This window comes from Mugil cephalus, chromosome 1, assembly GCF_022458985.1.
Source record: "Mugil cephalus isolate CIBA_MC_2020 chromosome 1, CIBA_Mcephalus_1.1, whole genome shotgun sequence".
Taxonomy (NCBI): Eukaryota; Metazoa; Chordata; class Actinopteri; order Mugiliformes; family Mugilidae; genus Mugil; species Mugil cephalus.
Genome location: NC_061770.1, coordinates 14,921,644 through 14,934,382, shown reverse-complemented (window position 1 = coordinate 14,934,382; position 12,739 = coordinate 14,921,644). Strand labels below are relative to the sequence as shown.

The 12,739-nt window shown below is 45.3% G+C and overlaps 1 protein-coding gene across 2 annotated transcripts; it reads left to right on the top strand.

The window, feature by feature from the left end:
* The first annotated feature begins 114 nt into the window (after positions 1-114).
* b4galt3 (UDP-Gal:betaGlcNAc beta 1,4- galactosyltransferase, polypeptide 3) lies at positions 115-10,099 on the top strand. 2 transcript variants are annotated; one of them, XM_047594052.1, is made up of 9 exons: positions 115-413; positions 952-1,045; positions 1,130-1,700; positions 1,823-2,058; positions 4,961-5,151; positions 5,251-5,373; positions 6,153-6,257; positions 6,847-7,191; positions 7,413-10,099. In XM_047594052.1, exons 3-8 carry the CDS (start codon positions 1,418-1,420, stop codon positions 7,181-7,183), a joined length of 1,275 nt encoding a protein of 424 aa, XP_047450008.1. In that variant the 5' UTR covers positions 115-413; positions 952-1,045; positions 1,130-1,417; the 3' UTR covers positions 7,184-7,191; positions 7,413-10,099. The 2 variants fall into 2 exon arrangements, with proteins under 2 accessions (XP_047450008.1, XP_047449999.1); XM_047594043.1 differs by having other exon boundaries at positions 117-413; positions 6,847-10,099.
* The last annotated feature ends 2,640 nt before the right edge of the window (positions 10,100-12,739 follow it).

Below are 12,739 nucleotides of genomic sequence, written 5' to 3'. Positions count from 1 at the left end.
AGTACTAATTTCATAAAATGAATGGGGTATATTTGTCAGCCTAATAAACAGCCCTCCTTTCGTTTTGAATGTGGCGCTCGGCGCGTCACCGCGTCACCGCGGTGCGCCTCAGCACCATCGGTGCAGCCGTGTTTGGAGGAGGCAGAGCGCACTGTGCCTGTGTTGACATCAGACGGATATGCGGCGATGCTCTTGCGTGCGGAAGGGTCTGCGGCGGTCTGTAAGCAGCCACGGAGAGATTTCGCCCCGGTCGACAGCAGATTAAGAGGCGGAGGAGGAGGAGGAGGAGGAGGAGCGACCGCTGTCAGTGAAAAACGGCACATTTTGATCCGAAGCGTCCGCTCGGTGGCAGCGGCCCGTCGATTCTCAGAGGAAGCCGGGGGATGGATTTGACATGTCGCAGGGATGTGCTGGTGAGTCGGCTGGTGCGGTAGAGCTTGCACGAAGCCGAGAATTAAAATCAGCGGCTTGAGAACCAGTGTCTGTGTCCACCGTGTCCCGTCGAGTGGATGTTACTGACATACTGGCGTTGCAGTCGTGTAAATACTGCACGCGATTCCCTGCAAAGGCCTGTCGATGGATGCTGATAGGCTAATCATCTGGATGGAAGCTATCTGTTCCGACAACCATGACGCCGCTTCTCCTCCACATTCATGTTTTTATGAGCCTTGCATCCTTATTGCATTCTTCCCTGCATACCGCATCGTTTCCAGCGATGCTCACTAATTGTTTGGACCAACAAGAATCTGGGATGCTCGATGAATTTGATCCGCAGCCTCCACGCGCACCACATGGAAATGTCTCTGTCGAAGATAAGCCATTCTAAATAAAGAAGCAAACATGGCATCTGTTTGTAGCTGCTTGTCATTCCACAGCTTATTTTAGCCTACAGTAGACACCGAGGGGAATCTGTTGCTGCACTGTTCCTCAGCCGGGTCTCTTGTCTTGCAGAAATCTTGATGATGAAAGGAGGCAGAGAAGGAGATAAGTGGAGTGAGCCTTTCCTGGTTCTGGATAGCTTTTAATTAGGCACGTACAAGAACAGGTAACATACATTTAAATGGTTGTAATGGTTAAGAAAAGGGTAATGTTTTCAATCAACGAACTGTGCTTTTGTCTTTCCTCTCAGTGTCGTCTGCTGTCAAGAGGTGATGGCAGTTCTGACCGAGCTTCACCTCTACTACTATCCGTTCCTACTGATGGATGCCCTCCTCCTGCACGCCTGAGCCTGCACTACAGTGCTGCCTCCTTCCCCTCCTCTCCTTCTGCCTCTCCTCGCTCATTTCACACCTTTTCCTCCACCCTCCTCATCCAGCGGCTCCTTGTTCCCCCTTCCATTTTTCCTCCCGTCCATCCATTATCCTTCCAGTTTCACCGCCTGGAACATCACTGTAACTCTGCAGTCCTCTACTTCAGCATGGCGTGCTTTGGGCGCTCTCTGGACTCCCCGTGCACGTTAGCCCTGCTGGTCGGCTTCCAGTTTGCGTTTGTGCTCTACTTCTCCCTCGGGGGCTTCAGGGGTCTGGTGTCAGTCCTGGTGCACACCACTGAGCCGGAGTTTGACTACTCTCGTCCTCATGACGTCTACACCAACCTCAGCCATCTTGGAGTGCCGCCTCCCCCTCCTCGCAACTCCGGCACCGGACCCCCTGCCACGGGACCGCCGCTGAGAGACTGTCAGATCCCTTCCCCGCTGTTGGGTGAGAGCGAGGGGTGTTAAATGTGACACGTGAAAACAGAGCGATAGGCACAGTGAATGTTATTGTTAAGACGAAAGCCAGGCAGTATCAGTGACGCCTTTCCTTTCCTTTGTCCGCTCCAGTTGGACCCGTGTCCGTCCATCTCTCCTCCCCTCTGTCTCTGGAGGAGATCAGACAGAGGAACCCGTTAGTGTTGCCAGGCGGACGCTACCGCCCTCCGGACTGTGAACCCCGTCACCACACGGCAATAGTGATACCGTACAGGAACAGACAGACCCACCTCCGTGCTCTTCTCTACCACCTCCACCCCTTCCTGCAGAGACAGCAGATCCACTACAGCATCTACATAGTACAGCAGGTAAGCTTATTCCTCAGTGTTTGTGTGTCTGCTGGCTGCTTTTGGAACTACAGTATATTGTAGTTGTATGTCCATATGTTTAAGGTGTGGCTGTCAACAGCTTTCACCGTCTTTGTCAATCAGTACATTTACATGCACGTAGAAAAAACAAATTACTGCCTTAATCCGACTTTAACTGGACAACTTAAGTGAATAAAAACACGCTACTCAGACTAAAACCGGAGTTCTCCTTATCCGATTAAGACACCCAGATAATTGGAAATTCGTTTTTAGTTTGACCCCGGAAAACAAAAACATCAAAGAAAGTCAGTCGCAGAAGAAGAAGGTAAACAGAGCCAGTCCAAGAACCATCTGAGGGATCGCGCATATCTTATCTGCAGCGCGCACATTATGTACGAGATTAAAAAAGCTGTACTATTATCCGTCTTGTTGTGCTGGTCTGCCGCATGAACGACTCTTGTTTACTACATGACATAGCAGGTCAGCTGGAAAGGTGGCTGTATTAACGTGGTATTAACCCCCTGACAAGGCACATATTGCCACCTAGTGTGAAGGAGGAGGATATGTTCCCGTAAGTTATTTCATTTCCTCCGTTGCATCTAAACTGACCGCATTCAGAAAGTCGAATTTCGAGCACAGCTCTATTAAGCTGTGCATGTAAACGCACTGAATGAGCCGCACCACTGTGCAGACTTACATGAACAGTAGCTATAGAGCACTGGCGTCACGTGACTTTTTTTTTGTTGACGCCGCCATATTGGCAGAAAAACTCTGCGGAAAAGGAACGGCGCCAGAGTGACTCCATACTGACTGAAAGCATACAAGAGCCTGGAGGGGTCCAAAGGGATGCAGTCAGGCCTTCTGATACACGCTGATATACTGATACTCCAATTACTGTCATAATGGCTGCATAATGTAATGAGCTAATCACTGAGTTAAATCGTCTCTGTCATATGGAAACCTTCCATGTGTTAACACAGCTTAAATGAATGTCTAAATGCACCACAGCATACATGAAATTATTCCTTTATTTTTATTTATTATACAAGTGTATTTATTATGCATTGTATCATAATAACAAGTAACTGTTTAATGCTCAATTTCTTTCTCATTGTCAGTAGTTATAGTGCCGAATGAGCAACATCCCTTCGTAATCCATGTCATAAACATTAGCCTAACTTCCCTTTACGAAAAGTAATCTGTTGGACATCATGTTAAAAACGTCGTAAATAAACAAGACATTACACTTGGAAAACACTGGATTCTGTCCCTGATAGAAAGTGATCACTACACAAGAGAAATCTGTTTCTTGAGGGATTTCACTGCTCCCTTTTCTCCTTTTATTGCATTAATCCATCTGCCGTCTTGCAGGAGTTGTGGGAATCCTATAAAACGATTTCCACTTTGCTTGTCATCTTTGCACTTAATTAGTTAGTCGCTCGCAGTTGTCAACCGAATAGTCATGAGAGAAACGCACTTTCCTGCCAATATGGCGGCGTTTTGATTATCACCACAAAGTGATGTCAGTTTCCTGAGTTCTGTTGAGTTAATTGTGTAAATATCCTTGTGGTAATAGTAACTTTATGTATTAATTTACTTTATGTATTAATGTACACTACTGCAGCTGTACAAGGAACTTACCCAAAGTCAGTGTGTTAATACAATAGATGGTTGTCAACATGCAGCCAGGTTGGAGAAGCAGACAGTGTCAGCAGTACAGTATTCATTTAATGCATGCACGTAAAGAGAATTAATCCCACTTCAAGTGTTTCCTGTATTTAGAATATTATCATCCTTTTCCAACAAGGAACAGTTACATCACTCTTTAAAGCCATCTGACTCTATTGACAGCAACAGTAGTTCTACTGTTAACACACCAGGGTCACACAATAACAAAAACCTAACAGTTGAGATGGTGGATTATTAATAATGAAGGAATGGTGGTAGACCAGGAGAGGCAGGAATGGCCCAGGAGGTAGAGCTGACATCAACAGTTTGATCCCCCGATACATTACTCCCAGTGCTTGGCACTGGTGTGTGAATGCGCGTGAACACAGTGTGTCTTTGTGACTGTTACCAAGGCCATCCGGTGTCCTGAAAAGTAAAATTACTTCTGTGTCTCTTCAGCGAAGTCGTGGTGATGCTGTGTATGTGATTAACCCTCTGGAGCCCAGGGCATTGTGGGCCATTTTGAGCTACGTGTGATTTTGACTTCATCAATCATGTATTTAATGTGTTTACCGTGTTAAATTTAGCATCATTTTTTTTTTCAGCAGAATCTCCCCTGCATGGCCTGATAGTTAGTTTTCATACAGTTCATACCATATACACTGTGTACTGAAAAATGTACAATAAAAACACGAAGACTGATATAAAAATGTATTATTTTTACTATTAACACATTTTAAATATCATTAATGGAGCTTTTTTAAGGTTCCAAATGTAAGCTTAGGATGGATGTCGTATCCATCCTGTTATTATTTGCATAATAAGAACATTCTCTTTTTATTTACTTGTGTACTTAATATGAATGTTAGGAGTGATATTGCTCCTTCCCCTTAAGCAAAACTACTAATATATATAGCAATATATATAGCAAAACTACTAATATATATATAGTATTTAACAATAGATTTAAAAAAATTTGGTTCCATATGAACATAACTAAAACAAAACAAAAACTTTTTTCTTGTGCACCTCTTGCACATAGTTTTGGTTTGAGATTTTTATTCTTCTTTATGTAACAGGCAGAAAAAATGTACCATCCTCTGGGTCTTCTGCAGTAAATACACCTCACATCTCCCTTAACTAATCAGAATCAGAGTATTAAATAATCATATATCCTTCTTTATTAGTACATAGATGTGCAAGTACATTAACCTGCCTCTGTTTCTTGCCTCAGTGGGGGAACGGCACTTTCAACCGAGCCAAGCTGCTGAACGTCGGGGTGCGGGAGGCCCTACGAGATGAAGACTGGAGCTGCATCTTCCTGCATGACGTTGACCTGCTACCCGAGAACGACCACAACACCTACACCTGCCACAAACAGTTCCCCACGCACCTGTCCGTAGCCATGGACAAGTTCAGATACAGGTAGAAGCTCGGCGTGAGTGTTTGCGTGGGTGGACTTGTGTCTTGATTAATGCTCTGAGACGCTATTTTCAAGATTGTATGCGATGTGACCCCTCCCAGGCTGCCGTACCCGCAGTATTTCGGTGGGGTGTCTGCGGTGACACCTGACCAGTACATGAAGATGAACGGCTTCCCTAACCAGTACTGGGGCTGGGGTGGAGAGGACGACGACATTGCTGCCAGGTGAAGTGCATGAGCGAGCTGCGTTGACGTGAGCAGCCGTTTCAGCCACTCATTCTCTGCTTCTTTTTCACTTTTGTGTTCTCTACTCATTCTTTTGTTGTCATGTTTACAGCTCGAGTGCCACGTGTTTTCTTTTTTCTTTTCTTTTATGCGTCCTAACATGATCTTTCATGTCTCCTCCCTTTGCTGTGGCTTTGCTTTATGTCTCTTGGAGTGGGCTCAGTGGGTATGTTGGCATGGACTCCTAGCTGGCAGATTTGGACTGAGATGTCGAGAACATTACCATATCTGTGCTGCAGTCCCCTCTTTCCACTCCCCTTGGCTCTTCTAGCACTTACCAATCCGTAGTGACATGCAAGAAAAGCAAATTAAAATAAAATGGAAAAAAAAAAAAAAATAGCCTGCACATTATTACAAGAAGAACGCTGCCTTTTGTGCACAATGTTTCCCAATCAAAATAGAGCATATACGGCCAACAACCGGTCACATCTTGTTTTGATGGACTTGGACAACTGGAGTGTCACACAAACAAAATATGGAAAAAGGGAACCGCAGTGTTTTCCGCAACTTATAGGCCATAAAAGTGTATTTCCATCCCCCATTTTGTGTTTACTTAAATGTAGACCGTAGCAGCAGCTACTGAGCAGTGTTGTTAGTGTGAGTAAGAATAGTTACGGTTTGTGACTTTGAGATTCACAGTTTCATGTTTGTGAGCACCCGATTGAGAATCTGCTCCTTCTTCTTCCTCCGACTCCCGTGTTTTGGTGCTGCGTATCCAGAGTGCGCCTGTCTGGCATGAAGATCGTGCGCCCTCCAGTGGCCATTGGTCATTACAAGATGATCAAGCATAAAGGAGACAGAGGCAACGAGCAAAACCCACGCAGGTACAGTAAATGGTTCTGTTCCCCTGGTGGATCGGCCTCTTTTTAAAGGGCTGCTTTTGAGTCACGGTATAACAAACCTCATTTCACACTGCCAAATAAACCCTCACTTCTCCTGGACTCATTCCCGGCTGCTGGCAGCAGGCATCAAAACTATGTTGTACTTTCCCTTTTGTCCGTGACTGCCTCGTCTCCGTGCCTTCACATGTCGAGTTTTTTTCAGTTAAGCTGGTTTAATTTTTGTGGCGACACGCTGATTTGTGCGGGGTTTGTATTTTCCTCAGCTCACCGCTTGTTGCCAGAAGTTTCTATTGCCTCAGAGAGCAAGCTGTATTATCCAGATGTATTAGAACTAAAACATAACTGGCCATGTTGTTCAGTGTGTGAAGCATAACGTTTTGAAAGGGAGGTCTTTTTTTTTTAAATACGTGGTACCGTTAAGGGGATATTTTGACATTTTGGAAAATATGGTTATTGTTTTTTTTTTTGCGAAGAACTAGAAAAACGCATTTCCAAAAATGTCAAATGATTCCTCCGAAGTTTGCCCCAGGACACACACACTCAGAAACACAAATCTGGTTTGTCATTCCAGATTCGACCTCCTGAAAAGGACCAGACTCAACTGGCGCTCCGACGGCCTCAACTCCTTGACGTACGAGCTGCTCTCCAAAGAGCTGGAGCCGCTCTACACCAACCTGACTGTCAACATCGGAGAAGACCCGCGTCTGCCTGCGGGCAAACCCCCCGTTCCCGCGAAAGAGATCCCCCCCGCCCACCAGCGTAGCACCAGCAAGACCGGAGGTGCGGCCGTACAGGAAAAGAGGCAAGGAGGCGCGGTGGAGGCCAAGCCAGTCGCTCAAAAGACAGAACCTCCGCAGGCAAAGGCGGCCAATCAGACAACGCAGGAGAAGACAGGAGTGATGAAATAAAAGACGAGGTGTGTGAAAACACAAAACGAAAAAACAAAAACAAAACGGCATCACATCTGTAGCATAATGTGGCTTCCCCCTAGTCATTTTGATCCGAAAGACAAAATGGAGTAAAGCAGCTTAGATCTGTTCTGTTGTGGGACTTTTCAGTAGCGCAGCTTTTTGTGCTCAGTGTAGGGTAGGGGTAGTTATGCAATGGATGAAATGAAGAAGCCCGTTCTGTCTGCAGGGGGTGCATTCGGAAACACGACTGAGTCACCTCCTCTGGGTTCATCATCCACTGAATGTGACTCCCGCTCCCGACTCGTGACGCGACTGCGGTCGCGTTGATAACTAGACCGGAAGAGGAACGACTCGGCCGCGTGTCCGGGCGCAGCCGAGCTGCGAAAGAGACTCGATGGAAAAGGAGCTCTGTGAACCTGTGCAAACAGATATCTCAAGCGGCCCGTCTGCTGCGCGCAGACCCGCAGCTTCATCCAGCTGCTCCCGAAACAAAACTGCTGCTGTCTGTCCGCCCCACTTGTACGGTGGGTTTGTGTTTCCGTGCCTTCTCTCTCTTTTATGCTCATTTTATAGACCGCTGTTAGTCGCTTTTAGACGCTGACCTGTGGTTAGTTTTACCTCTCTTGCCACGCGGGGACAAGTTAAAGCTGATCCTGGAATCGGAAACAAGTGGTTTGTTTCAGGACTGCCGTTTTTATATTAGTGTGCATTGATCAAACGCTGACCAACTCCATAGTGACAGGACAGTTCTAGAGTTTATATTTCTATAGAGAGACTTCTTTATTTGTGTACTGTTTTGTTTCATTTGTCCTTCCTTACGGTCTGGTGCCTCTCTCGTACTCTCTCTCTCTGACATTTAGTTCATAGACAATCAAATTATATGGGATGATCTATCTGTATCCAACCACGAAACAAAAATGAGGACGTATTATCATGACTGTCTTTACCAATATCACACGAACATAGACTCGGCATGATAGTTGTTGTCTAGTTTGGCTATAATCTCATACATGGATAGACCTGTGCTTCTGATATCTGTACTTTTTAAAAATATCTTTTTATTTTTCGATTAGTCAGGTATGGGGGGAAAACAATATTGTAGGCATGTGAGGTCGCGCTGGCGGCTCTCAGGTGGTGTTTTAATATCTAATGTGGTCGTGGGTACGATACAGCACTGTGCACAGACTCAGAGGGCCGGGCGTCTTCGCGCACAGCATGCCGTGGCAGACATCGCTATAAACGCTATAAATGAGTGTTCGCTCCCCTTGTCCCTCTTCGTTCGCGACAACGAAGCTCTCGTGTCTCGGAGGAGATGGAGACGGGGCAAAGCGAAACGTGCACTGGACTCGAAACGCGACGCTTATCGTGTAAAAATTGAGATTGCGCCGGCAAATGCGGATGGGCCGTTTTTGCCGAGCTTTTGTCATCTACTCGTGTAATCCAAGTCATTTTAAATATCAGGTCATTTGGAATGTATTATTTTTTTTTTAGTTTTGTGAAGGGAGGGACTGTATACCTGGGGAGTTTGGTCATCTTATTGGATGAGGACTTGAAGCTAAGAGGTCATTTCTGTTGCAAATGCTGCTTTTTGACTAGGAAAACTGTACACCTACAGCTTAAAGTGACACACTGTAATACTAATGGTGAGGAATTGTTTTCTAACAGGTAATGTATCACTTAGGCTAATGTGAATGTATTTAATTTATCGACTGAGTGATTCTATCGAGTCACTGATGCTGACCTATATGCGCAGACTTCTAAATCTGTCCTGCACTGCGGAAGTTTTTTTTTTTTTTTTTTTTTTTTTTCGAAAACGTCCTTCTCCATTGTGGGCCACATTATATCACGTCGCTATATCATATCTCCACATTTCTTATGTCAACCTTGTGCCTCATGAAATAAGCCCATATCACTGAGGGGCTGAAGGTATGCTGGTGAGTTATGCCTGCAGCTCCCTCAAGTGGAACAGTCTGGCGTAGCGCCAGGCAGCGAGGAACCAAGGACTGAATGAAACTGCGGCGTTGTGACATGAATGTTAATGTTAGTGGTCGCCATTCACAGGGCTGAGCCGATCAATCCTTCGCAGCGCTCCTTGTGGAGGGGTTCGCATTTACATAGTGTCACGTGATTGATCCATCCAGGCTTAAAGGAGTAGAACAGCTCTTGAATTTTCTCGACTAAAACCTACATTATGCAGAGTGTTTTATGAATGGATGCTTTTTTTTTCTTATAGAAGGAGTCTGTATTTATTATGAAATAGCATTTTAAACAAAGAGTACTGTACAAACACTTGACATAGAGAAACGGTAAGGCCTAATTTCTTTGTACTTTGTACCACATGATTATTTAAACTGCTTACAAAAAGATATTATCCTCCATTTATCACATTGCCCGGGACAAATCCTAAACGACATGGAACAGTGACACACTGAGAGCTTTCAAGGACGTTATGTAATCTCAGCAGATTAATCGCCAGACGTGTGGGTTTACCTGGAGATTGTCCTATATTTAATGAATGCACCATTTTTTTTTTTGTTTGTTTTTTTACAAAGGATTTTTTCGCATAAATGTTGGAGATGGATGACGTGCAGTTGAATGCAGGGTCGGTAAGCGGGATTGGGGGTTTCACTGTAACATTTTTATCTGATAATAAGTTTCATTCTGTCACAAACGACGCGAGAGGCAGCTCGAGAGACGGGATGCTGTTAGTATGTCACATGATTTATGAGGACGCTGATGCCTGTCGTCATTTTAGGATGCCTTATTTACTGACCTTAACTCGAAGAGTGCGTGAGTGTGTGTTGTGCGTTTGGGTGTGTGTGCGGATTAAAGTCAGCAAAAAAGGCATGTGGTGAATGGGCAGTATTATGACAGAAAGCAAACATGTATACCAATAAAAACACATACTCAACATCTGTCCGTGGTTTCTATTTTGAATATACCCAACACATGTGTGCACTAGTGTAAACGTAAAGCCACGTACACTCATACCCCAGGGCTCAGGGTGATGCACTTCCACGCCTGCGGTGCTCAGAGCCTCTTAATGAGTGTGGGGGCTTTAGTGTTTTGATTAATGCTGCTGCCGCTCAAACGCGCCCGACATCAGATGCTTTGCACTGGCCTCGCACATAGATTAGCAGTGGCGTATCACCACCAGCGCACGTTGCAGAGCAGTTAAAAACCAGCAGAAACCTGTTACATCATGCCGCGCGCTGCAGTGTTCTGTGTGGGCATAAAGAGCGGGATTAAAAAGTTGCATATGAGATCATACCTATAAATAGACTGTAACCCCAAGCTCTGTATGTTCGATCTGTTTCATAATCTGAAAAGGCTGCGTGACTCACCGAGAGAGGGCGAAACGCAAACTCGCGGACTGGGTGGACAAAACGAACACCTTACAGGCAATCCTAGTGCGGTGCAGGCACAGACAAGGTCCTACTCGAATGACTTTGGAATTTACACCCCCGATACTCAATAAAATGTTATTATTGCAGATTCTGTACGTCTCATTCGGCGCGGCTGTTGTAAATCTGAAACAGTTTCTGTGTTGTTTTGTTCAGCCCTGCAGGATAGAATCTATGCACAATATTCTCTGGTGAAAGATAGATATTGTATAGATATTACATCATAGGTCTTCAACAGGGGTTCTGTGACCCCTAGGAGTTCCACAGAGGTACTGCGGGGGGGTTGCAAAATCTTTGATTGATTACACATTTTATATATATATTTCAAATTTCTTTAAACACGTTAACATGAATCCAACATATTTTTTAAGTAAAGGGATAAGGGATGGCTTAATATTGAATGAAAAAAGATGATGATAATAATGTGTATTTATAAATAGCACTAGGCAATGTTTAATATAGAACACATATAGTAGGTAGGGGGTCCCTACTTAATCTCTCCAACAGTTTTGGGGTCCTTGGCCTGAAAAAAATACCCCTGCATTACACAGATTAGCTTAAAGTTTCCGTGCTTACAAACCTTAATGTTGATTATCCAGCATGTACCGTTGACCGTAATGCTGTGAGACAATCATAGGGTAATATCCTCTTTGCAAGTCATCACACCTGAATGTCTTCTGTCATGCTGCGAAGGCAACAGTGACAGTGTAGTTTGCACTTTCGCCCCAGTACACTGACGCGCCGTGGCGGGCAGACGCAGAAGGCTGAGGCAGCCTTTAGTCACCTCCTGTTACTGTGTGGCCTCGGAGACGAGGCTGACCCATCGCACCCTCTGCAATGCTTTAGCCCTAGCGCTTTAACGCGTCACCCACCCACACACACACAGGCTACACACATCTTACAAGATGTTACAAACCATCGTACAAGGAGGCACGCCGATGCTCGTTGTCCGGCGTGCAGAGCACGGTCTTTAAGTGCAGGCTGCTTTCATTTGCGCCCACATCCAAATTGACTTGGGAGTCGCAGATCTTTAATATGCGGACAGCTCTTTTTCACCGATTAACCAGGTAAAGCTCTGGAGTTGATTCCAAGTATGACTTGTGTTGCTGCAAAATCACAAATCTTCCAGAATAAAACCCAAAGAAAACTTGAAGCATACACCTGTAAAACACAGTGGACGCAGGGTGATGGGTTACTCTACATGGCATCCACTTGACGATGTGACGGAAGATAGAAGCGGCCGGATGAATTCTTCAGCCAACTGAAGAAAAGTTCATCGGGCTGATCTATGGCCCTAAACACATTGGGAAAGCAGCAACCCAGGAGTTGTTAGAGTGACAGTCAATTTACTTAAATGCAGAAGGATCCCACAATCTACACTGACTTTGAAGATGCATATTAGCCCATATTTGTGTGTATTGGTTTATGAATGTGAACCTTGGTGTAGCATGTGCAAAGGTTCACGCTCAAAGTTCTGACTTGGTGTTCTCTTCCATCACACAGCTGTGTCCAGACCAGTCTGTCCATCAAATCTGTATCTAACTTAGCTCTGTTACGTGCCGACAGAAGCTCAGCTATTTAAGACCCCCGCTGGAGAAGTTTAGCGTGCGCTTCGTGACAGGAAGCCCCCGATTTATCTCATGTTTTTCCTCTGCAGTCACCCTTTCGGTGTGACTCATTACCGCGCGTTGATGTGAAAATCTACCATGATAGTAGGTCAACCACAGCGCGTTATATAAGCACTCTTAATGTTCTGCTCTGAAAACCAACACATCCTCGGATATGGAGACAAAAGATCTGAGAGGATATATCAAGATCCTGGGGCGGTTCACGCATGGGGGAGAAATAACGAGGAGGGGACGGGATCAGCCGTCAGGGTCGACAGGGTTGGACCCTCGCTCTCGTCTCATCCCACGGCTGCTCAGCTGCTCCTGTCATCCATATTTGCAGCCTCAGTGGACAATTTCCTCAGCCGCGGGCCCTCTCAGTGCTCACAACAACACATCAAGTGAATTAATTCTGCTACTGTGGCAGCACACTGGAGATCTAGGTCATGGCTCTGTTTTTTTTTTTTTTTCTTTTCCCCTTTTCTTCCTCTTTCTGTGGCCACCTAAAGACATGTCAACATCCTCCCATCCTCCTCCGCAAG